Here is a 26,416-nt window from a genome sequence, read left to right as displayed (position 1 = left end):
GTCCAACAGGAGTAAGGAATGACAATGTTATTGGACTCCAAAGCAGCAAGCACAGATAGGCAGGTATCTTCCAAATGAGCCCACAACCGGCACTCCCCCAAGAACTGTGTTTATTTGGGCCAATTTTAAATTTTCTTCAGATGAAAAGAAATTTCTAAATTCCTTTGTGGAAGCGTGTTAACCTTCAGGGGCAGATACTCGATGGATGTAAAGTGACTTCAATGGAGTTATGACCATTTTCATTAGCTGAGGATGTGCCCCGTAAAGTTCAGGTCATGTGAGTGGCACAGCTCACAACCACTTATTTCACTAGACATCCCCTCTTACATTAAAAAGCTGAGGATAGAACTGTGCTGAACTTTTGACTCAAGCAGATAAAATTCTTGAAATCTGCCTTGATTTGAGTTTGACCTGTACTCACAGATCAGTAGTGGTTCCCTAGAGCTTTTATTGTCCACGCAGAAACCGTCCAAAGCTTTTTATGAACATTTGAGCCCCCAAAATATTAAGCCTGGAAAATGTCACAGACTCATTTTAAAATACTCCCGTTTTCCTCCTCTGATTTTTACCACTGTTTTCATGGTTAGTCAAGCAAACCACCTTCAGATTTAGCAAACCAGCTACTATTCTCATTCATCCACAAATCTCAGAACTGAAGCATTCCAGCTGCTCCAGGACTATACCCTGAAAAGTGATCTTGCTGAGATATTATACTTGCCTGTTATGACCTTCGCTATTTTTTGACACAGAGATAAAGATGAAATAGGTTCTCTCTCTAATGACAGTTTGTATAAAAAAAATTCTGATGAAAATTAAACTACCTGTATATTTATTGCTGACCAACCTGTCACAAGTCAGGGCTGTTAGAATCTCTGTGTCTCAAACGAGGGGATATGAAGGATGCATTCCCCCACTGCCCTGTGGTAGTAAAATGCAAACACTCCCTAAATTAACTAACTATTTGGGTGAGTACTATATTTGCTGCCCAAATTGACAAAGTAAAACATACTGAAAACCTCATTTATTACCTGCTCTCTTTAAATTCCCTGATCCTGGCACCCAAACTCTTGGGAAAGTCAGCTCTCAATCTCAACTGTGTGCCTCACGCCCATCCCCAGTTACGCTGTCAGCTTCTTCACGCATGCAAATGAATCTCAGTGCCGGTGCTAGGAGAAGGGGGTGTGGTCTGCAAGTTAATGTTCCCCAAAATGAAAAATACCCACCCCATTAATTCCTTTCAACAGTCTGGCCTGATGAGTTACAATATTTTAATTAAAGAAAAAAGTCTTACTTTTAAAAGGGCCTGACCCAAAGCCTGTTCAATTCAACAGGAGTCTTGCCACTGACTTCAATGGGCTTTGGATCAGTTCCAATGTCACTCACCTGCTTAAAGTTAAGAATGTGCCTAAGTACTTTCCTGGATCAGGGCCTAAATGTTTGCAAATCTGGAAGGCTATTATTCAGAATGGTGACGCCCCCAATACCAAATCACTTTCCTACAAGAACTCCAAGCCACTATGTCATGCTGTTTGAAGTTAATTGCTTTCAAATAATTGAACAGGTGATCAGGAAAGTTCACATGGAGCATTTGCTGTCTTCCTTGGCATCTGAAAAAAACATTGCAGATTGCCTGGCCAAAACGAGCAGGCTTCAGAAAGCAAGTTTAAGGAACTGGGGCAAGAGTAATGTTTTAAAATGGATTTTTCTTTGAATGAATGAAAATTCTCTCTTTCTTTTAGCATCATCAAGACCTTTAAAACATTTTATTCAACAGTTTCTTTAGTTAATGCCTCATTACTCCCCTTTTTATTGTTATGGTAATCACGCCGTAATATACTGCAGCTTTTTGGTATGAAATCAAGGCTAGGCCTGCGGGCATCAACAGATGTATGACAGCATGCAGTAAAACAGGTATAGAAGCATGCAGAGATGAATATGGCACAGGATATGGGGGAGGGAAGGTTGGAATTGTTTAGAAATTCATCCAAAGTTATTTTAACCTTGGCAGCAGTTGAACTCTAACACGCAATATGATCAGTCATGGGGAAGTTGCAGAGAATCGTAAGTTGAATGTTGTCCTACCAGATGAGTTATCAGCACGAACGTCTGAAGCTGCCTGAGTAATTACAGCCATGGATGCAACTATTTAAAAAACATTAACTGTATCTATTCCAGTCAACTGACACTGCTAGCAGTAACTATCTAAATTTAATGTGAGAGTCTCACCTATGAGTAAAAAGATCATAGATTTGTGCTTAGTGTCAGCACCTCAACTCATAATCCTTCCTGGCAGAGTAAAATTCACCCGCATGTAGAGCCAACAGAAAGCCCATACACCAGCTAAGTCCCGCTTCGGTCTGATGTTGAGGATTTAAATGGCACCATTGAGCGTAGGGGTGAATTTCACCCATAGTGCAGTATTTGGTTTTGGGCAGGGGCTAGGATCCACGCCTAGGAAGTGTCGTTTCTCCTGCAAGAGGTTGAGCAGTCTCAACTCCTACTGAAGTAAATGGGAGTGGAGTGTGCTCGGTACCGAATAGGTTCTAACCCTAAATGAGACTGCCCAGGAAGCAGTTCAAAGATCCCAGAAAGTAGGCGGCGACTCAAGTAATCTGCTCTGCAATCCCTCTCCTACTAAAACAGTTAAGATATTCAGCGCTGCAGACGTAATGGCCAGTGTCTTTGCCCACAAAGATACCAGCAGAGCTACACTCGCTGTCCCATCCCACAAATATTTTCAAGATGTCAAAAATGTTCCCATTCAGCATCAGGACAAAACCAAGAGATCCCCATCTCCCTCAGTAGACTAGTAGCCAGGGCACTCACCTGGGAAAGGGGACACCCAGGTTCAAGTACCTGCCATACTAAATACTTATTTTTTTATATAAAAGTGGTACAGCTTCAACAGGAAAGATGGAGAGAGACCCATCCCAGAATACCCAAATAGGATTCAAGCTGCTGCTCTACCTTATTCGGAGTAGAGATTTGAACCTAGTTCTCCCACAACCAAGGTGAGGACTATAACAGCCAGGCTCTTAGTTATTTTGGGTCAGGCTCGGTCTCACTAACTCTCTCACTCAGCTCACCAGAAATTAATTCCATCCTCAGACAGCTTCTTGAGTCACCGGCATTTGACCTGCTCTAAATTACCAGCACATAACTCATTATGACAAAGCTATTTGTGATTCTTTGTGTACTATACAGAATCAAAATCTACTGTGTACGTGTTCATCTAAACAAAACCAAAGCCCCTTAGGGCTAAGGGTCCAGTCTTCAAATCACTAACCACCAAACACAACACTTTGTTCTGCGAGTAGCTCCATGGAAGTCAGTAATACCTGATGTCCATAGGACCATTCACAGTGATAAGCACTATGCTTGGTAGCAGTAAGTGCTTGTTGAATCAGCTTTAAGACAAGAATGCCTGTTGCACTACATATTACAAATGGTAGGAGACACAATGGACACTATAGTCCAGTGAATACAGTAATTCTATTAATAAAATGAAAGCTTACAGTTTGAGGCTAATCCTAGGAATATCATTTATAAAAGTTAACAGGGCATATTTAATTTAAGAATTGGCTAACTCGCCTCTCTTCACAGCTGAAACCTCATAAATGAAATATACTGGATTGCTGCCCGGTGCGGAAATAAAAGTTATGAATAATGTTTCTCTCTCAATCATTGTCAGTGCTTTAATATTCCTAATTACTTTAAAAAGCTAAATATTCAATATAGGAAAAACCCCTTTTTCTTTCTATCTTCACTTGCAAGATTAGTACAATTAAATAAGAGACACTGGGCAGTTTTAGTCCAGAGACCCATCTCCATGTTGCCATCTTATCCTTTACTGTTTATTATTACACAGAATGGAGCTTTTATTACTCTTTCTGTACTTTATTACAAGGTTTTTTCCCATCCCAGGTTTGTTATTTTAACATCTCTACATCCATAAGTGAAGTGCTTATCTATATACGGCACAAATACCAAATGACTAGGGGCAAAAGCATTATTTTTTTAAAATAACCAAAGGGTAGAATTTGTTCTTGAGATTCTGGGCAATATTTCATAATTGAAGGAGTTCTTTTTCCCAAGGGCTTTAAAAAAATGTTACTAGAAATAGCTACTCAATATTTTATGCTGCCTTTCTGGTTCTTTTTCCCCAGCGGAGAAGACTTAGAGGCCCTCCCATCCCCTAAACAGAGTGAATCCTTACATTCTCATGAACTTGCCACTCTCTCCCATTCCACAACTGCCTCTGCTCCCATAATTGGAGAGACACTGTGAAAGTTGAAGACAGAACATTCATGATGTCCTTGGCCAGACAAAGTTCCATCCCGTTGGCTTCAGGCAACATGGTAAAATCTCAGGTACTGTTTTCACCTGGGCAGGGATATTTAACTGCTACTGCCCTTTGAGCCTGTCAATATCTCTAACCTGTCTCTCTCCACAGTTACCTTGTCTATTATCTTGATGCTTGGTAAGAATGTGTCTTTTTCCAGCTTCCAATCAATTTGGGAAAGTGGTGGGAGGAACCAAAACTATTCAGTCTGTGACTTGAAACATCTTTCTAGAATGATGCAGCTTTATGTAGTTGCCTGCCTTCATGTAAACTTATTTCCATTATGCCAGTAATGGCTGAGCCTACGTTGCATAACTCTCCAATGTTTACTCTGGAAATAACACTAGCAGTTTCATTCTAGCATGAACTAATCACGTGGGCAGAAACCTATTTTTACTAAGAATAGCTCTGACATATGTAACTTCTCCAACTGAAAGACTCTTGAGCCTTAAAGTATAAATGAATCTTCTAATGAAAATATCTAAAATGAGCACAACACCCACCAGCTACCATCATCCATTCCTGCATTTTGGATAAAAGACAAGGGCGCAAGCTTAGAATCAGGAGGTGAAATCTTGGCTCCATTGAAGTTAATGGCAAAACTCCCACTGGCTTCCACAGGTCCAGGATTTCATCCAGAACCCATGTCCACCACAGGAAGTGTTTTGATGAAGACTTTGGCATGGCCAAAACATGAGGCAAAGCAATTTCACTTCAGAGACAGTCTTATATGAGCATCTATCATTAATGTTTGACTAACAGGAAATAAGAGTTTAAAAATGTCTTCTACTGCATTTAATAAAGCTTTATAAAGATAAGAACAAAGAAAATTAAAGCCATCACCTCTTTGTTAGCAGGGCAGGAGCGATTCCCCAAATTAATTAACTGTTGTAAAATAACCAAACTGATGTTTCTCATTTTCTATTTAAAGTAACTGTGTCCTAAGCCACAGATTTCATTCAGACTTGTTTTTAAAAACAGCATGTGTGTCTTTAATATACCCATATTTTTTATTGGGCCTCTACTCACCACTGGAGCAGTCAATGCCTCCCCAGCCTGGTTCACAATGACAGGTATCTGGAGATACACATCTTCCATGCACACATACTTCTGTGCAGAGAGCTGTGAAGGAGAAATGCCACATGGTACTGTCAAATGTGTGAAATGATTGGTAAGCACAACACTTAAATTGCATCATAAAGGTCAATATTGTCTTTAAAAAAAAAAACAAAAGCGCTACTTGCAGATTTTAATTAATACTAGATTATTAAAGTAACCATACAGGTGTCTCTTGATAGACATTAAAAATCTCGTATTCCAATCTGACTTTTCGTAATGAAAAAAACCCTGCCACCAGTAATTACTTTGTGTAGCAATTATTACTTCGTAATAAACAAAACCTTTACCAAATAGACCCTTATGACTGTAATACAAGAATGCCAGCTTCTTATAACACAATCAGACAAAAGTGTTACAGCTCATAAGGAAAAAAAGAACTCTGTGTTAATATGTATTAAGATCCAAAACAGATTTGTCAAAATAGACTGAGGAAAAGAAATAATTTTACACATAGTGCTGCAGTCGTACCCTTGTCTTTTCAAGGGCATCAGGTTTTCCATAACTGTGATCACTACTTAGGATCCCCACAAATTAGGCATGTGTTCGAACGCCGACAGCAGGGCTCTCTTATTTGCCAGTCTGTTCTGAATAACAGCTAGGATCTCTGCAGCCATGTTTCAGCACAAGTTGGTATTAAACCCTAGGTGGCCATTCCTCTGAAAATTCTGGGTTTGGATCATCAGGGACACTGTTCAGATTTCACACCTAAGAGTTTCTCCAGCTCCAACTGGTAAGTGGTTTTCCTATAATCTTAACTATGGGAGAAAACTTCTAGACCTCAGCCAGTCAAATCCTGCATTAACATCAATGGGAATTTTGCTTGACTGTAAAGACTGCAGGATTTCTCTCTATAAGCTTGTTTCCTTTGTGGGTTCTGTGTGTGTCAAAACTGTAATTCATTCATATTTCATCTCTCTTGTTTGGATAGGACTGCAGGGAGTATGACATATTGATCACTAATACTCTAGGCTCTAATTATCCTACCCTATTTTGTGCATTTATTTTATTTCCATAAGGGTTTCCAAAGACAGGTATGCATTCTTCTGGTCTGTAAGCATGGGATCAAATCCACGCCAGGGCAAGAGAGAAATGGAGATTCATTCATACAGAAATGTGAACTACCACACAGTTTAGCAAAGACATTTCAGGACAGTTGGTAATCTACACTCAGGAAGAGATCGAGTATGGACCAGCAGTGGAGTTACAGGTCAATATAAAGGCTCAGTACGCTGGAATAGCTCTGGAGAGTACTTTGAACAGCATTTGCACATGCCATGCCTAGCTCTAGCCTAGAAGCTGATTCTGTTCCCACTGACACCAGTATTAGCCTTTTGACTTCGAGAGACTCCCCTCATGATTTACACTGGTGTACAGGAGAGAATCTAGACCAAAAGAGTCCAAGATCTTTCTGTTCCCTTTATTTATATTTTAAACAGCAGGTCATCTTCTATCTATAAAACTGTGCAGCACCTTTTTTTGCAAACTGGGTAATTATTTTAGCTCCCGGCTAAGGCATACATTGTGAGGCAGCAGGCTGACCATGAGACATTTCTGTTCCCTCCCACATAAGGATTTCTGTCACCTAAGCAGTACGTGAAACTGACTGGCATTTTCAGTGTATTACTGGTCTATTATTTAAGCTTAAATGGCAACAGACATAGAAGCATATTGTAGCATATTTTATGCCTCAAACAGATGTCTGCTAGGTAGAGAAAGTGATACATTACAGGCCTTAAATAGACATCTACTGTTACATAACACAAAAGAAGCTTGCATCCTGCATGAGAGCTGCACAAAAAGTCTTATTTTCACCATTCTGTGAAATGTGAAAGATACATTTTTCACTATGACAAAAAAAAATTTGACATGAAAACACAATGGGCAAAATCTGCTTTTTCCATCGGTGAACACCCCATCCCACTCGCTAGTAAAGTCAGGCACATCTCAGCCTTTGTTGGAAGTCCAACAGGAATGAAAACAAAAATTGAACTGAGACTCATGTTTAGAGACCTGCACAATTTGTATCTGCTTTCAACCCACATTCCGCAAACATGGTCTGTGGAGATCCGCATCTGATTCCACGGACACAAAGCAGATATCCGCAGGTTTGCAGGACTCTACTCATACTACCCCACAACCCAGTGCCTAGCTTTCCCTTATGGAGGCCATCAACTTTCTGAGTTGGTTTGACCCAGTTTGTCTTTTTTACACAAGGACCTGCCCAAGACAGAACAGAACGTGTTAAATGAATAGCGCAGAGCCCCAATTCTTACCTTGCTGAAGTAAAGCCATTTAAATCAATGGAATTACTTCTGACTGGCCCTGTGTGCAAAAGGTACAGAAAGCCCCTGCCTTAAGTGGAAGGCTAATTTGACATAAGCCAATTTATTCTAGGATGGGTATAATCAGGAATGCTGTTATTGTCTTTGATATGAATCAGATCTATAGCATCCATATAAAAGGTCAGAGTAGGGCATTACTCCGAAATACTACCATTGCAAGTAAAAATTTCAAATTCTCCCATATAAAATGGGAAGTCTTGTCTTGCTATAATCTTTAGAGTTTAATTTAATTTTTCATTCTATTAACATTCCACATTATAAGATACAATGGACCCCAGGGCATTCTTCATAATAAACTTTGTACTGTGGTTTTCAAATGATCTTACTAGTTAATGGAACTATAAAAATCACTTGCACGGAAAGGTCAAGAAAAATAACGATGAGTATGTGCGTTCTGACACCGTCCTGTTTGACACACAGCTAGCACGCCCTGGAAAGAAGAAAACTTGCACTAATGCAAGTGATATAATCCCTCTCAGCACAAAGGCTGACACTTCAACCCTTGAAATTCCAGTGATTTTATGTCTGCATTTTCCTCCGGATCACTTTCTCTTGAACAATCCAGCACCTCATTGATCAGTTTATTATTAGCATTCTTGGCATGAGTATCAGATCAGTTTGTAGTTTGATTCAGCCTGGTAATAAAATGACCTACATCAAAGTTCTGCCAAAATGCCAACTTTGTAGCAATGCTTTTAGCATGAGTATTTCACCATATTCAAGGTCACACAGCAACTGCTTCTAATCATGGAATAAAGTCAATAAAGGGAGTTCTGAAACAATTCATTTGATACTTATCACTTATTCACTTTATAATTACAAACACTGATTCACTCTGCACATAAGGTCATTCCTCAGTGAAATAGACCTACAAATTAAATTCTTCCCAGCCTTTGCATTGTTATTCAGCTTTCTCTAACTTTAGTGTTTATTTTTAATTGCTGTAGTAATGTTGGGCTCCAGATACTAAATAGTTGAATGGAAAAATTTAGTGTTTTGTCTGATAACCTGAAAGATTATCCAGGTCTCCTGGCTGTGGAGCTTTAGTGTATTATATCTTGCATGGTACCATGCTATGGGTGGGCATCTCTGCTGCTTAAAGTATGACCTCACTGAAGAATTAACTTGGGTGATCAGCACCTGGATTAGCCTGGCCTGGGAGTGAGCAGCCACACTAGAAAGCCCTACCTGAATTACTGTCTCCTCATTTGTACCCTGCTCTCCGTGTGGCACTACGACTTCCAGGGGCACATGCCCTGGTTCTTTGTGCTGCAGGAAGCTGAGTCACTTTAAGATTCTTTGCCAGTATATTGTGAGAGAACTTGTCTGTCCTGGGCACTAGAGGACTATCAGCACTTGAGTGATTTAGCCAGTGTCCTCACTGCAAAGTGGGCCCATGTCAAAACAGCACTCAAGCTCAAGCCTATACCATCAGCCATGCCAGCTAGGCTGGGTTTAATGAAGCACCAAACTCAGGTGAGGGGGTTTTCTGTGGACCAGATGCAGGGTTATGAGAAAACCTAAGTAAGAGCCCAAGCTAACTCTGCAGTGAAGACATATTAATGTCCAGTTTCAAGAGTGCTAAGAACATAGTCATATTTAAGAGGGAACCTTGAGATCCATGCAGCTGGGATCCAGGACCCACAGCCTCCACAGGAGTTGGGGAGGCAGGGTCTGTGATGCTGGCATGAGCTGGAACCTGGCCTGCCAACATCACCACCTCTCAACTGGACACTGACAGACACATAGCTAGGATCGGTCTGGCTCACTCATGCGTTAGTATTGATAAAATAGGCATTCAAATGATAGGACTGCATTTAATGTTTAGGGTCTATTGAATACTTGTGAGTTGCTGTATTTATTCATCTTTTTTGTAATATCTGTGTTTCATATCGTAATATACTATTTGAGTGGTTGTGTTGTGAGCCTCTGTGATCAATGAATCACCATACGGGAGAGGGAATTACTTAGTGTGAAGAGCTGCTCTTCTACAGAAATTGGTAAGACTCTCCAGAAAGAGGAGACCCATCGATACCAGATGGGCTGTGGTTGGCTCTTACAACTGGAAACTCCCTATATCTGGACCAAGAAACCCCCAACAAAAAGACTAAAGATACTTATTGCTGTTCTGCTCTCTTCCCCATGAAGATGAGTCCTCCAGGTGGACTCTTCCCATCAGCTAAGTTTGTAGCTCAGAGCACATGGCAGGAGACGGATAAAAACCCCAACCACAAGGAACTAGGCATCTCTATGCTGTCTGAACTCGGGGGGAGTTCTAGACATAAACAAGAGATCCCCAGCTGGGAATAGCTCTAAAGAACAAGCAGAGCTTGCTGAATAAAGAAGCCTATACATCTCTACTCCGATATGACGCTGTCCTCGGGAGCCAAAAAATCTTACCGTGTTATAGGTGAAACCACATTATACTGAACTTGCTTTGATCCACCGGAGCACGCAGCCCCACCCCCCTGGCGCACTGCTTTACCATGTTATATCCGAATTCATGTTATATCGGGTCGTGTTATATCAGGGTAGAAATGTATTATTTTTAAAACCTGACTATTCATTTGCTTTAGCCTTGTAAGTAACTCTTTAATTTCCTTTTCCTATTTAATAAACCTTCATACAGATTACTATAGGATTGGCTGCAAGCACTGGGCTTTATGTTTCATACCAAAATTGACCTGGCGTAAGTGACCGGTCCTTTGGGACCAGGACTCACCTGAATATTGCCATGATTCTTGGCATAAGGGACCATTTATCACAGAGACACACTCTCCTCACTGGCAAGACAGATGGGAGTATCCACGGGGACAGTCTCTGATGCCATGTTAAGGCTATCAAAGTGCCTGAGGACTTTGCACTTGGTGAAGTTGGTTGGTGAAATCTAAATTTACAACTCACAACCAATTTGGAGTTTGTATCCTGGTTTTTAACCCCGAGGTTGGTACTCATACTCTTGTGTCAGTGTTGGGAGTGTCACAGGCCCCACAACCTGCTCTGTGGAATAAGGAAGTAAATTATGCCCCTCAATGACGTGTGACTCTGGGTAAAATCCTGGCCCTATCAAGTCAGTGGGAGTTTTGCCACTGGCATCAATTTACCAGGATTTCACCCTCTGGAAGAAATCCTCACAGAGCTTAACCTCACCCCATGGTTTTAGCCACTATGTTAAGAAGGCAAACTCATACTACTTTCTTTGTATAATAGCCTATGAATATTAGGCCCACATAGACCCTGCCACTTTTAGGGCCCAAACTTTTCCCTCTGTCATCAAGGCAAGTAGGGTTGGGCCTCCAAAGACTCTTTCAAAGTGGTTTAAATATTAATAATTGTGCATCAGTGAAAGTCAGCAATTGGTTTTATAAAGTCCCTGCTGCTGCTCCAGCTAAAAACAATCGTTTCCTCCTCCTAAGGCTTCAATCAATTCTGTTAATCAATGTTCTAGTACAATAATATTCTTGGGGATTATTCTGAGCATTTAACAGTTTCTGATAAATGATTTTCCACTCCCGACTGCAAGGTTTAAAAACAACCATTAGCGCACTTGGCAAGGAGTAACACACTTGTTCAACTTGTTAATGAGGTTAAAAAAGGGACGGAATCAGCAGAGCACAGCACCTGACCTAGGAAAACTTCTTTTTTTTTCCTCTCTTTTAAATTCACCAACAAGACACTCTTCCAGTCACAGATTTTCTTCTGGAAACTGATCCTTGGTATCCGCAAAGTTAATGTGATTTTACTTATGAATGGTATTGTATGTTGTAGCTGTTGTGAGGTAACGGCTTGTATTTTCTGAGCAATATAGAAATATTGAACACTTCTCTCTCGTGTTGTGTGCTGCAAATTATTGATTTTGAAGGATTTGATCCTGCTGGCCTCACTCCAGCAAAACTCTGACGTCAATAGGAGTATTGCCTGAATGAGGCCTGGAGGGGACCACAACTCTTCCTGCTCCGCTAAAAGCAAGAGAGCTGCCAACACTCTTAGGACTGGGGGAGTGCAGCTCTCCCTCCTCCTGAGGTGAAGTAAGATCTCACCAGGCTGCGGAATCTGAATTAGGAAGAGTGAGAGGAGCTGCTACCTAGCTAAGGAGTTTCTGGGGCATCCTGCCAGGACACGGGAGAAGCAGCAATGCCCGATGGAGGAAAAGACGGTTACTCACCTTTGTAACTGTTGTTCTTTGAGATGTGTTGCTCATATCCATTCCAGTTAGGTGTGCACGCCGCACGTGCATATTCGTCGGAAGATTTTTACCCTAGCAACTCTGGTGGGTCAGCAGGTCGCCCCCTGGAGTGGCGTCGTCATGGCGCTGGATATATACCCCTGCCGACCCAACCGCTCCTCAGTTCCTTCTCGCCGGCTACTCCGACAGTAGGGAAGGAGGGCGGGTTTGGAATGGATATGAGCAACACATCTCGAAGAACAACAGTTACAAAGGTGAGTAACTGTCTTTTCCTTCTTCGAGTGATTGCTCATATCCATTCCAGTTAGGTGATTCCCAAGCCTTACCTAGGTGGTGGGGTCAGAGTAAGAGGTCGCGGAGTGCAACACTGCGGAGCCAAAGGCTGCGTCATCTCTAGACTGCTGAACCAGGGCATAGTGGGAGGCAAAAGTGTGGACCGAGGACCAGGTCGCTGCGCAACAGATTTCATGAATGGGCACGTGAGCGAGGAAAGCAGCCGATGAGGCCTGAGCCCTGGTGGAGTGCGCAGTCATGTGGCCCGATGGGACGTTAGCCAAGTCGTAACAGGCGCGGATGCACGATGTTACCTAGGAGGAGATCCGCTGCGAGGAGATGGGTAGGCCCTTGATACGTTCAGCCACCGCGACAAAGAGTTGGGGGGTTCTGCGAAATGGCTTAGTTCGCTCAATATAAAAAGTGAGCGCTCTACGGACGTCTAGGGAGTGTAGCTGCTGCTCCCTGCGAGATGAATGTGGTTTGGGGAAGAAGACAGGTAGGAAGATCTCCTGGTTAACATGGAAGGCCGATACCACTTTGGGGAGAAAGGCCGGACGTGGTCACAACTGCACCTTGTCCCTGTGGAACACAGTGTATGGAGGATCTACCGGGAGGGCCCGAAGCTCCGAGACTCGTCTCGCGGATGTGATGGCCACCAGGAGAGTGGTTTTCCAAGAGAGGTAGAGAAAGGAGCAAGTTGCTAACGATTCGAATGGGGTGGACATGAGTCTGGCAAGAACCAGGTTAAGGTCCCATGTAGGGGAAGGGTGGCGTACTTGGGGGTAGAGGCGCTCCAGGCCCTTAAGGAACCTAGACACCATAGGGTGAGAGAACACCGAGCGGCCATCCTCCCCCTGGGTGGAAGGTAGAGATAGCCACCAAATGGACCCTCAGAGATGATACTGCCAGGTCCTGTTGTTTAAGGGACCAGAGGTAATCCAAGATGTTGGAAATGGAGACCTCGGTGGGAAGGAAGTTCCGCTCCACGCACCAGCACGCGAAACTCTTCCACTTGGCCAAATATGTCGCTCTAGTGGAAGGCTTCCTGCTACCCAGTAGCACCTGTTGCACTGGGGTAGAGCAACGCAGCTCAGACTGGGTCAGCCACGCAGGAGCCATGCCGTGAGGTGGAGCGACTGAAGGTCCGGGTGACGCAGCTTGCCATGGTCTTGGGTGATCAGGTCCAGGTGAAGAGGCAGGGGGACAGGGTCGGCTATGGATAAGTCTAGCAACATGGTGTACTAGTGCTGCCGAGGCCACGCTGGGGCTATCATGATCAAGCGGGCTTTGTCCCTGCGTACTTTCAGTAGGACCTTGTGGACAAGCGGAAATGGTGGAAAGGCGTAGAGCAGGTGCGTCGTCCACGGTACAAGAAAGGCGTCCGCCACTGAACCCAGTGAGAGGCCTTGAAAGGAGAAGAACATCTGGCATTTCCTGTTCCCGCAAGACGCAAAGAGGTCCATCCGGGGAAACCCCCACCTCCGGAAGAGCGAAAGAGCAACGTCCGGGCGAAGGGACCATTTGTGGGAAAGGAAGGATCTGCTGAGGCAATCCGCCAGCGTGTTCCGAACTCCCGGGAGAAAGGACGTGATGAGGTGTATAGAATGGGCTATGCAGAAGTCCCAGAGTCGTAAGGTCTCTTGACACAGGGGTGAAGATCTCGTGCCACCCTGCTTGCTCATATAGTGCATGGCTGTTGTGTTGTCGGTGAATACTGACACACACAACGGCCCTGTAAGTGTTGTCGGAACGTCTGACAAGCGAGGCAGCCCGCTCTCAGCTCCCGGACGTTGATGTGGAGGGTCAGCTCTTGAGATGACCAAAGGCAGTGGGTGCGTAGGTGCCCGAGGTGAGCCGCCCAACCCAGGGATGATGCCTCTGTTGTCAGGGACGCCAAGGGTTGGGGCGGATTGAACAGTAGCCCTGCACACACCACGGAGGGATCCAGCCACCACTCAAAGGAGTCTAGGACAGTCAGGGGAATGGTGACGACCATGTCCATAGGATCCCTGGCTGGATGGTATTGTGAGTTAAGCCAGGACTGGAGGGGCTGGAGGCGCAGTCTTGCGTTACGAATGTACAGGCTGCCATGTGGCCCAAGAGAGCGAGGCAAATGCGCACCGAAGTCAACGGCGCCGCTTGCAGCCTCTGGATGATGGCTGCCACAGTCTGGAACCGTGACAGTGGTAGACAGGCTTTGACAAGAGTAGAGTCCAGGATGGCGCCAATAAATTCTATCCTCTGAGTAGGGATTAGAGTCGATTTTTCCACATTGCTCATTAGACCTAGACGTAGGAAAAGTCCTTGACCATGCGGACGTGACTGAGGACTCGCACCTCAGAGGTCCTGTGGATGAGCCCGTCGTCTAGATACGGAAAGACATGTATCCGACTGCGGCGAAGGTGGGCAGCGACTACAGCCAAACATTTGGTGAATACTCTTGGGGCTGTAGAGAGGCCGAACGGGAGGACCGGAACTGAAAATGTTGGCGGTTGGCCACGAACCAGAGGAACCTCCTGTGAGGTGGGAAGATGGCTATGTGGAAGTAGGCATCTTGCATGTCGAGGGCGGCATACCAGTCTCCCGGATCCAGGGATGGGATAATGGTCCCCAGGGATACCATACGGAACTTCAACTTTATCATGTATCTGTTGAGCTCCCGCAGATCGAGGATAGGTCTGAGACCTCCCTTTGCCTTTGGGATTAGGAAGTAGCGGGAGTAAAACCCCTTGCCCCACTCGTGCTCCGGTACCTCCTCTATGGCCCCTTTGGCGAGGAGCATTTGCACCTCCTGTAGGAGGAGTTGCTCGTGAGAGGGGTCCCTGAAGAGGGACGACGGAGGGGGGTTGAAGGGGGGGGTTGAAATAAATTGGAGGTGGTATCCAAGTTCCAGCGTGCGTAAGACCCAACGATCTGATGTTAGCTGGGACCACGCAGGGTGGAAAAAGGAAAGACGGTTGGAGATTCTTTAAAGAAACTGGTACAACGCCCTTGGGCGCACCTTCAAAAAGAAGGTTTTGGCCCCGAGGAAGGCTTGGAGGAGCTTGGGTTCTGGCTCCCTTGGTTGCCCGATTGCCTTCGGAGACCGTTCCTGCCTTGCCGTCTCGCGAAGTCTTGTCTCTGCCGGGGCTGAGGGTAAGGGCGGTGCGGTTGGGGTCGGAAGGGCCTGCGCTGAGTTACCGGCGTGTGCATTCCTAATGAGTGCATAATGACCCTGTTGTCTTTTAGGTTCTGCAGCCTAGGGTCAGTTTTATCCAAAAACAGCCCTTGGCCCTCAAATGGAAGGTCCTGAATAGTGCATTGGAGCTCCGGGAGGAGGCCGGAGACCTGGAGCCACGAGATATGGCGCATAGTCATGCCAGAGTCCCGAGTCCTGGCAGCTGAGTCCGCGGCGTCCAGGGAAGCCTGGAGGGAATTCTTGCCACCTTTTTCCCTTCGTCGAGGATCGCCGAGAACTCCTGTTGTGCGTCCTGCAGAAGCAACTCCTTAAATTTGTCCGCTGCTGCCCAGGTGTTGTAACTATAGCGGCTAAGGAGGGCTTGCTGATAGGACACGTGGAGTTGGAGGGCCACCGCAGAGTAGACTTTTTGTCCTCGCAAGTCCATGCACCTTGCGTCCTTTGATTTAGGGGCTGGAGCCTGCTGGCCATGGCGCTCCCTCTCGTTAACCGACTAGATGACGAGGGAGCAAGGAGGAGGGTGGACATACAGATATTCATAACCCTTGGATGGTACCATGTATTTGCACTCTACACCTCACGCAGCGGGCGGAACAGAGGCCGGAGACTGCCAGATCATAGTGGCATTGGCTTGTATGGTCTTAATGAATGGGAGGGCCCTCTAGTGGGGGCATCCGATGACAATATGTCCACCACTGGGTCCTGTACCTCCAGGACCTCCTCGGCCTGCAAGTTTATGTTCTGTGCAACATGCCTGAGGAGGTCCTGGTGGGCCCTGAGGTCAATTAGTGGAGGGCTGGTAGATAAGGTTCCAGCTACAGCCTCGGCAGGGGAGGGTGAAGAGGAGAGACCTGGAACGAGCGGGTCTGATGAGGGCTCCGCCTGGTGGATCATGTCTGTCTCCCTGGGGAGCTTGGAGTCCTTAGGCTGGGTCAACCCTTCCTCCATAGGAGGAGGAGGAGGAGGAGGACGACGGGTAATCGTGGCCTCCGGCACCCTGTGTTCCGAGGTGGTCGAGCGCGATGGACCTTGGTGAGGGCCTTGGGCCTGATCGTACGCCCACGGCGTCCAGAACCCCCACTGCTGCAGTCCATGATCTTGAGGCTGGGGCTCATGGAATAACGCAGCGGGCACGTCGGTGTCTGGGGCGTATACACTCTCCGCCTGAGAAGACATGGATGGGTGTCGGGACGGCCATGGAGGAGCCGAACGAGGCTGGTATGAGTCCTTCGCTCCCGTCGCTGGAGATCTCCTCGGTGCTAGGGATCAGTACTGGGAATCATACCGGTGCTGAGACCGAGACTGGGACCTGCAACCAGCGCGGTGCCGGGAGGTCGACCTGGATTTCGAATGTCTACGACAGGACTGGCTGCGAGAGTCTCGGTGCTGGGAGCAGTGCCTAGAGCCGGAGCGGTACCGAGAGTACCAGGCGGGACGAGAGGTGGATCCGTGCCGCGAGTACAACCGGTACCTCCTAGGTGAGCGGCGCCGGGACTCCGAGCAGCGTCGAGACCAGGACAGTCCATGAGAGGTGCCGGGACCTGGATCGAGATCTGTGCCGGCTCATCGATTCTAGTGAAAGAGGTCTCATAGCGGCAGGCTTGCCTCTAGAATGCAGAACCCGCACCGGCGGTGCCGGGGGTTGAGGCAAGGCAGACGCAGTCATTGCGATAAGGTCTCTGGCCGAGGAGAATGTCTGCGGTGTGGAGGGGACCGTAAGCTCGACCACAGGTCTCACTGGGGAGCTCTCAAGGACTGGACTCGATGGCCCTCTCGGGACCGGAGTGAACGGTACCACAGTCGTCGGTGCCACAGCAGGAGTAGGCGCCGGGCGATCCGAACAAGTCTGCGTCGAAGGAGTGGAAGAAGCTGAGGGTCTTCGATCAGGTCCCTGTGCCAGAGCAGGCCGGTGCCGAGTTGTCTTGGCGGATTCGGTGCGGTCCGGTGCCGGAGGAGCAGCGCTCGGTGCCAAGGACGGAGGGTTGAGGGCTGCCTCCATAAGGAGAGTCTTTAAGCGAAAGTCCCTCTCCTTTTTAGTCCGTGGCTTAAAGGCCTTACAAATGCGGCACTTGTTGGAGATGTGCGATTCCCTGAGGCACTTTAGGCAAGAGTCGTGGGGATAGCTCGTGGGCATCAGCTTTTTACAGGCCGAGCACTGTTTAAACCCTGGTGAACCGGGCATGGGCCCCGGCACCAGGTGCGGGGAAAGGCTAAAGCCCAAGCCCCACTAAAAACTATATACAGTAACTAACTAACAACTATAAAACTAATTACACTGTAGACTAAGTCAACTGTATACAACAAGAGATCAAATGAACAAGGAGAAGCTAGGGAAGTGGAGGACAGCTAAGCCGCGCTCCACTGTTCCAACGACCAACACGGGTGGTAAGAAGGAACTGAGGAGCGGTCGGGTCGGCAGGGGTGTATATCCAGCGCCATGGCGGCGCCACTCCAGAGGGCGACCTGCCGACCCACCGGAGTTGCTAGGGTAAAAATCTTCCGACGCACGGCACGCACACCTAACTGGAATGGATATGAGCAATCACTCGAAGAGAAAGGAGAGGTGTCCCCGTTGAGCAGCATGATCTGCACCATGTGTCTCCCTGCTATAATCTTCACAGGTTGAACTTGATTCACCCACAGAAGCCCAGGGTAGGTGAAACTAAACTCACACAGGTGGACACAGGTAGTGTCTAGACTGGTGCCCTCCTTCAAGGGCTTAGTTGGAGAGGGCAGTTTTAAGTGAGGGCACAGGTGCCAACTTTCTCCAGCGTCGGCAGGTGCCCGAGCCCCCCGCCCCTTTCCCTGCCCTGACTCCACCCCATCTCCACCCCTGGCCCCGCCCCCATTCCAACCCCATCCCCAAAGTCCCTGCCCTAGCTCCATCCCCTCCCTGCCCCATTGGATCTCTTCCCAAATCCCCGCCCCGGCCCTGCCTCTTCCCCCAGTGCACTGCGTTCCCCCTCCTCCTTCCCCCTCCCTCCCTGCCCCATAAAATTGCTGGGAAGGAGGAGAAGCAGGACATGTGGTGTGCTCGCAGAGGAGGCGAAGGAAGAGGCAAGCTGGAGCGGGGGGGGAAGGGGGGGCCACGGGCAGCTGCCAGTGAGTGCTGAGCACCCATCAATTTTTTGCCATGGGTGCTCCAGCCCCAGAGCACCCACAGAGTCAGCGCCTATGAGTGACGGCAGAGCTCCATAGAAGCCCTGCAGCAGAGGTGGCCCAGGGGATGGCTTCAAGTGGGAGAGGAGTCCCAGCTGCCAAGTACACAGCTAGAAGCGGTAACATATCCAACATGCACAGTATCCCCCCTGTGGCTAAAAATGGGATGTCAGAGAGAAGTAAGCACTTCCATCACATACAGAGTTGGAGCATACAGAGGCCTTCAGATGAAGCAGGACCAATTTCCAGATGATCAGGTAAGTACTTCTATCATGTATGGGCAGGGACACATAGAACCCTTCAGCTGAAGGGAAAGTCTGTTCCTAGACAGCGAGGCCTCGCATTAGCCCGTTCAGCTCTATTGTTTTCCAACACCCTGCTCTGATTTATGCTTAGCCCTGTTTTATTCCAATGACGACATTACTGAGACCTTCTACATTCCGATGCTGGTCTAGTGCCTGTCTGATTTCAATTGTGATAAAGGAAGCATGGGAGGCAATGCCAAAATAAATGGGCTGCTATCAAAAAAGCAATTAGAACATCAATTACAAGGGCCAGATTCTGCCCTTAGATGTGCAGTTGAAGCCATGGTGACAAGGATGTAGGCAGAACTTGGCCCTAAATGTTCTAATGCAGTCTCAAAGCTATGCAGCCTTGGAGATCTAGAAATTACTGCAGAACTGCACTGCTTGCACATTTTTCTAGAAGTTACACACCCAGGATATCAAGTGAATCCCCCTGTAGTAGAAATTAAATCTGTCATAACCTAGCTTCTGTGAAACATATTTCTTGTACCACAAAACACTGCCACATGTCCATAGCTCCCTGATCGCTGGCCTGCCATGAATTATGGCCCTCTTCCCATGAAAATCGTATTTTCTGTCCCAGAGTGACACTGCTTCGCTGCCGATTGATCTTCATAGGCAGAATGTGCATACTGTGTATGTTAGCAAGAATGGGTGTACTACAACAGAAAGATCAAAAGTAGACAAATTGATAAGTCCTGGCCACACTATGCCTCTTGCATTCCTTGCACTGCAACGCAAGACCTAATAAAATCAAATTACACAGATTTCCCTAGACGACTTTTAGCCCTGTAGTGCACTGAGGAAAGTATTGATTTTTCAAATGAAATCCTTGTTCGGTCATATTCCAACTTCCATCAAACAAATCTAACAAAATCCTCCCTTCCCCTCCCTCCAAAAAATAAAATAAAATATGGTGAATGTGGCCAAATTGCTAACGTTAGAGCTGTGACTGAAGCTGGGCTATTATACGACATGTGTCCTACAGAGCCAAAGTCAGATTTCATTTCAGATGAGTCCCCACACTGCAAATGGAGGTCATACCAATGAGATCAGGGACAGAGGGACAATCAGTTTGAAGATCATGCTAAAGTGTTTTGGGAGAGCTAGACTAACCTTAGTGGGGATGCAATATTTATATGAACACAATAATCTCACCTTTAAAAGAAACTGTGGCAAAATACTAGCTACATTTAAAAGTAATTTAGGGAATTGAGCTGAAAGAGAGATCCCAGGACATAAATTGCTGTACAACTAACTACTGGGGCTGATTCTGATCTCAGGCCACCAACATAATACTTGTGAATAAAGGGACACAAATCAGACGTCAAGAATTATAACATTCAAAAACCAGTCAGAGAACACTTCAACCGCCCTGGACACTCAATTATAGACCTAAAAGCAGCAGTTCTTCAACAAAAAAAACTTCAAAAACAGACTCCAAAGAGAAACTGCAAAACTGGAATTAATTTGCAAACTCGACATAATCAGATTAGGCCTGAATAATAACTGGGAGTGGATGGGTCATTACACAAACTAAAAACTATTTCCCCGTGCTAATTTTTCCCCCTACCATTACTCACACCTTCTTGTCAACTGTTTGAAATGAGCCATCCTGATTATCACTATAAAAGTTTTTTCCCTCCTGCTGATAATAGCCCACATTAATTGATTTGTCTCGTTAGAGTTGGTATGGCAACCCCCATCTTTTCATGTTCTCTGTATATTCCTACTGTATTTTCCACCCCTTGCATCGGATGAAGTGGGTTTTAGCCCACGAAAGCTTATGCCCAAATAAATGTGTTAGTCTCTAAGGTGCCACAAGGAGTTCTCGTTCTTTTTGCTGATACAGGCCCACTGTCTTGCCTTTGTAATTAATCGTTAAGGGAAACCCTCTACTATCGCGACAGTCAGATTTATAGTCCGATTCATGACCCACAATCCATGCACCCGCTCCAAACCAGAAAAAAACCTTGGAGACAGAGACTTCTTTTCCTTCTACATATACTGTCAGAAGTTACTGAGATTCTGGTCAACCTGTGTAGGTCCCCTTAAAAGGGAGGTAAATCTTATGTAGTATTTACATAAAAGTAACTGTTACACATCGTTTTAATAAGGAGCGTGGAAGTGGCTGGATTTAGATTACAGAAGACCCCAAAAATCTGAATCCTGTGAATATGGACAGATCCTACTTGCACCAGTGTTTTACCAATAACTCTTCCAACTTCAGTGCAGTTCATCCATTGGTTACCGTATTGAACCTGAGAGCAGACTTTTGCCTATTTATGTACAGTATTTGTACAAAGATGCTGCAGAAGATAGCTGGTCCGCTTCAAAAAAAAACTCGAGTCTTTTTTCAAGACTGCATGTGCATTTCCCTAGGTAAAGACCAGGATTTGGCCCAATCTATGAACTTGGATGGTGGGCAGAAAACCATGTGTTTGTTCTGTGTCTGTCCAGTGCCTAGCACAACGGGGTTCTGATCTATGACCAGGGCTGCTGGATGCTACAGTAACACAAATAAATCATAATATTCATCAGAGATGGTAAATGGGATTTGTATTATTAAAGCATGGTAAAGTTTGGTCATAAATAGGTTGACAGTGTCTCTTTACCCACCGTATCCAAGAAAGTGAGGTTTGGGAAGTGAAAATATCAATGGTTGAAATACTGAGTTTGAGATACATTGAATCCTCCAACCCCAATTTTATTTTATTTTTTTTTCAATGAAATCTCTAATGCTCCAAGTTTCAAGTGGAATTTCCCTGGAGGACTTTAAAAAATATTTATTAAGGGGACTGCATCTACCACAATAGTGCCAACCTGTAATATGGGGCCTTGTCTGCTAGCACCTCTTTTGTGGCCAGACCAGGGGGTACACCAACCTGGTGCCATCTCCCTTTATGCCACCACACCCAGTTTTGCATTTGTCAAGACCTTGTTGTGACCTGAGCCCTCCTGGCCAGGACCTCAGTAGCCTCCTTTCCCTTTAGGATAGTGGGGAGTCAGAAGCTGTGGCTCTAATGAGGACTAATCAGCCCTAGCTCTCCTGCCTTAAGACCCTTTCCTCCAAAAGCCCTTGGGCTGGAGTTGGAGGCGGATGAGTTTCCAGCCCTCTCCATTGGGTTCCAACTCAGGACCCTTGTTGGGCACAGCCAGAGTCAGCCCCTCTCAGTCCCTTGCTGCTCCCAAAGCTGCTGCCTACCTCTCCTGTTCTGTAGGCTCCCCCAGCCTCTGGTCCTGCCTCTGGAGTGGTGGATTTTTCTGGAAGCTTCTCACCAGTCTGCTGCAGAAATCCCTTTTCAGTCTCTCTGGCCACCACCCTGCCCTCTTATCCTCACAGCTGCTGTGGGGCTGCCAATCAGCTCTGACTGAGTAGACAGTTGCTTCATTAACCCTTTGGCTGCCAAACCACCATGGGATGTATAGACTCCAAGACACAGCGGCATGCACATTTAAAGTGAAATGCTACCGTCTTACAGAAAAAAAGTCTGTAAGAGGAAAGCACTGGCACTGTCTCTGTACCCAATCCAGAGAGGCGTTTACACCAGGCCTGGCCCTGCAGCAAATATAGATTTCTCCATGGTGTGAGACCCTTAAGACCCTTTAGCCGTGAGTGGATCTTGATTACAGATACAGTAAAACACATGGGGGACAGGGGAACCTGACATCTGTTTTGATGTCTTATGGGTTCTTTCACACAGCACTCAGTTCAGAATGGCTACCAGACGCTTTTCAATAGAACCCTGTGCGGATACAAATTTTGTATCCGCACCCAATCTACGATCCACAAAACTGAGCCGCTGATATAAAGACGCTATCCGCAGATTTACAGGGTTTGGGATATAAAATTTGGGTCTGCCTCCATCCACAATCCACAAAAACGGGCTGCGGATATCCGTGGATTTTCAAAGCTCTACTTTCCAAGCAATTGCCAATTTCACCCTCTTCCCTGACTGAAAATAAGCAGGGAACCGGAAATGAGCACCAATTTCATGAACGGCTCCCCTGCAAACCTACAACTGACATATGCATGCAAGTGACCAGCCCTGAATTCACTTCCTCTGGCTATTTCAACCTATCACATTTTTCAGTTTACTTTCGGTTACTAAAGTTTCCTGCTCCTTTGCTCCGTTACCTTCCACTGGGCCAAAGCGACGAATGCTGAAAGCACAGAAATTACAGCACTATATGAATAAATTGAAAGCTAGCATGGCCAGCAAGAGCACCACTGCAACCAGCAGCTGGCCAGTTAGTTTCACTCTCACCCTCAGCACGTGTGATTGTTGTTTTTTGGGTTTGCTTTCACAGATGCTGAGCGCCCACAATTCCCAGAGAAATCAATAGAAGCTGCTGCAGGTACTCAGCACCTTTGAAAAATCAGGCTCATTTTGCAAAAGTAAGTTTGGTTCTTTACAGCCCTGTTTAAAGACAAGAGGCTTGCTCCCGTGCCCCGTGAAGTCTCTGAGCCAGATTCTACCTCTGTCGTTTATGCTGAGCGCTCGCTAGTCATGGGGGAAGGGAGGCAGAATCCAACCCAATGGCAGAACTTTCAGTGGCTTCAGCAGTTAGTGAGATTAGATCTGAATTCCCTGCATTCAACATTTCATTTATCTATCCTTGTCTTTAATTCTTGTCTCTGAGATTTTAAGTGAATTTAGTGCTCATTGATTTCAAGGAGAGTTCAGTGCCAAGACACTTTCGGAAATCCCACTAAGCATCTACATGCATCTTTAGGCACCTAAATACTTTTGCAAATCTGTCCCTAAGCCACTTTTGAAAGTGGGACTTCATCTCTAAATTACAGGCTTTTTTAACACAATTTCACCCTCTGTGGTTACTTGCTACGTTCCACACACATTTTGAAGGCCCGTTTAAAAATTAAAATACAATCTATTTGCATTAAGCTGTATAGGAGCCGGGTTGTTTTCATAAGACATCATGCAGCATATTACACAGCATAACTAATGTCACTGGATGGAACCATTTTGACTTAATATTTGAAGTGACAGGCTCATCTGGCATTGCTGCTTTCCAGCAAGCTTAATATGTGTACGATCTGTGGTAAGGAATTCAGAGGAAGTGGTAAGGTAAAAGCATCATTCCTAGCATGCAAATTCTTAATGGTAATGTAAAGGGGAAATACTGTACTGTAATTCCTCACTTACAGTCGTCCCGGTTAACGTCATTTCGTTGCTGATCAGTTAGGGAAGATGCTTGTTTAAAGTTGTGCAATGCTCCCTTCTAATATCATTTGGCAGCTGCCTGCTTGTCCACTGCTTGCAGGTAGCGCAGCCCATTGCAGTTAGCTGGTGGTGGCTTGGAACCAGGGTAGACCGGCAGCCCCCACATCAGCTCCCTGCTCCCCTAAGTTCCCTGTGCAGCAGCTTCCTGCAGTTCAGCTGTGTCCCTCCCCTCACTGTGTACCGAAAACCCACCAACCGCTATGCCAACTTTCATGCCTCCAGCTTCCATCTGGGATGCACCACACGATCCATTGTCTACAGCCAAGCACTGAGGTATAACTGCATTTGCGTCAACCCCCCAGCCAGAGACCAACACCTACAAGATCTTCACCAAGCATTCTCAAAACTAAGATACCCACACAAGGAAATAAGGAAACAAATCAACAGAGCCAGACGTGTACCCAGAAGCCTCCTGCTGCAAGACAAGACCAAGAAAGAAACCAACAGGACTCCACTGGCCATCACATACAGACCTCAGCTTAAACCCCTCCAACACATCATCAGTGATCTAAACCCATCCTGGACAATGACCCCTCACTTTCACAGGCCTTGGGAGGCAGGCCAGTCCTCACCCACAGACAACCTGCCAACCTGAAACATATTCTCACCAGTAACTGCACACTGCACCACTGTAACTCTAGCTCAGGAACCAATCCATGCAACAAACCTCGATGCCAGCTGTGCCCACATGTCTACACCAGCGACACCATCACAGGACCTAACCAGATCAGCCACACCATCACCGGTTCATTCACCTGCACATCCACCAATGTAATATACGCCATCATGTGCCAGCAATGCCCCTCTGCTATGTACATCGGCCAAACTGGACAATCGCTATGGAAAAGGATAAATAAACACAAGTCAAATGTTAGGAATGGCAATATACAAAAACCTGTAGGAGAACACTTCAACCTCCCTGGCCACACAATAGCAGATCTTAAGGTGGCCATCCTGCAGCAAAAAAACTTCAGAACCAGACTTCAAAGAGAAACTGCTGAGCTTCAGTTCATCTGCAAATTTGACACCATCAGCTCAGGATTAAACAAAGACTGTGCATGGCTTGCCAACTACAAAACCAGTTTCTCCTCCCTTGGTTTCCACACCTCAATTGCTAGAACAGGGCCTCATCCTCCCTGATTGAACTAACCTCGTTATCTCTAGCTTGCTTCTTGCTTGCATATATATACCTGCCCCCTGGAAACTTCCACTACATGCATCCGATGAAGTGGGTATTCACCCACGAAAGCTCGTGCTCCAAAACATCTGTTAGTCTATAAGGTGCCACGGGATTCTTTGTTGCTTTTACAGATCCAGACCAACACGGCTACCCCTCTGATTTTCGAAAGATTGTTTCACACCAGCTTTCTGAATGGTTCTCTGTTGCCATTAGAACAACAGAGCTATAAAGACTAAACAAACCCGAGAAAGTTCACTTAGGGTCCTATTGATGACCCTGTTTTATCAGATATGGCACCATTGCATGTCACTTTTATTCTGTTTTATATGCTCATCAAACGTTCTTGTAGTGATATTGATTCATTTTCAGTTAGAGTTTAAAAGGTGTAAGGCAGCCAAAAATGGGAAGAAAAAAAAATGACCCAGGTTACCAGTAGCTCTTTCTCTGAATCAACTAGGGAATCTGTTTGAGATTTGTCCCCCTATTTCTGATAGCTTCCCTGATGTTTAGAGCTATTGTATGAAAAAGAACAAGGGACTAGTCAGGGGAGGGTCACAGCTGGAGGAGACTACAATAGGAGAAAGTGAAAAAGATGCTAGCTCAGATTTTGTATGTGTACTAGGAGTGCTTTTTAAAGGTTATCTTGATTTAGTTGCTATTTTTCTCTCTCCTCCCTGCTTCCTCGTCCTACTCCCCCTAAAACTACATCAGAGCAGAGGAAAATAATTCCATTAAAGAGGGACAGAAAGAAGTGGTTAAGAATACAACTTGAATTTTAAACATGGATTTCATTTCACACGTCCTTTTGTTTTCAACCTTATTGATTTCAAGACGTCTCCACACTCCCAGACTATCAATCACATTCACAATTCCTTTCTCGGGTGAAAATGTCTGCCATCTTCTGGAGTTCACCATGCCCACTGAGGGTAAGTGCCTTGCACACAGGCGTGCAAGGAGGCAGTGATGCAAGGGAGCTTGTCCACACAGGGACAGCCAGAATCCTGCTGCTTGCACTCACTCACCTCATGCAACTACTCATGTGAGTAGGTGCTTATCAGCATGAGTATGGGCCGAGCAACCGAG

The 26,416-nt window shown here is 46.0% G+C and overlaps 1 protein-coding gene across 11 annotated transcripts in view; it reads right to left on the bottom strand.

The window, feature by feature from the left end:
• MEGF11 (multiple EGF like domains 11) overlaps positions 1 to 26,416 on the bottom strand; it is a 377,287-nt gene that overhangs the window by 231,462 nt on the left and 119,409 nt on the right. For all 11 annotated transcript variants that reach the window (XR_004002431.1, XR_004002432.1, XR_004002433.1 and 8 more), the window contains exon 6: positions 5,372 to 5,464. Coding sequence is in view for 8 of the 11 variants with exons in the window: in XM_030578784.1 (XP_030434644.1) it covers positions 5,372 to 5,464 (93 nt within the window). In the remaining 3 variants the exon portion in view is untranslated. The remainder of the gene's footprint in view (positions 1 to 5,371; positions 5,465 to 26,416) is intronic.

Source organism: Gopherus evgoodei, chromosome 10 (assembly GCF_007399415.2).
Source record: "Gopherus evgoodei ecotype Sinaloan lineage chromosome 10, rGopEvg1_v1.p, whole genome shotgun sequence".
Classification (NCBI taxonomy): domain Eukaryota; kingdom Metazoa; phylum Chordata; order Testudines; family Testudinidae; genus Gopherus; species Gopherus evgoodei.
The sequence above is the reverse complement of the archived record's forward strand: the minus strand, read 5'-3'. Positions and strand labels throughout refer to the sequence as shown.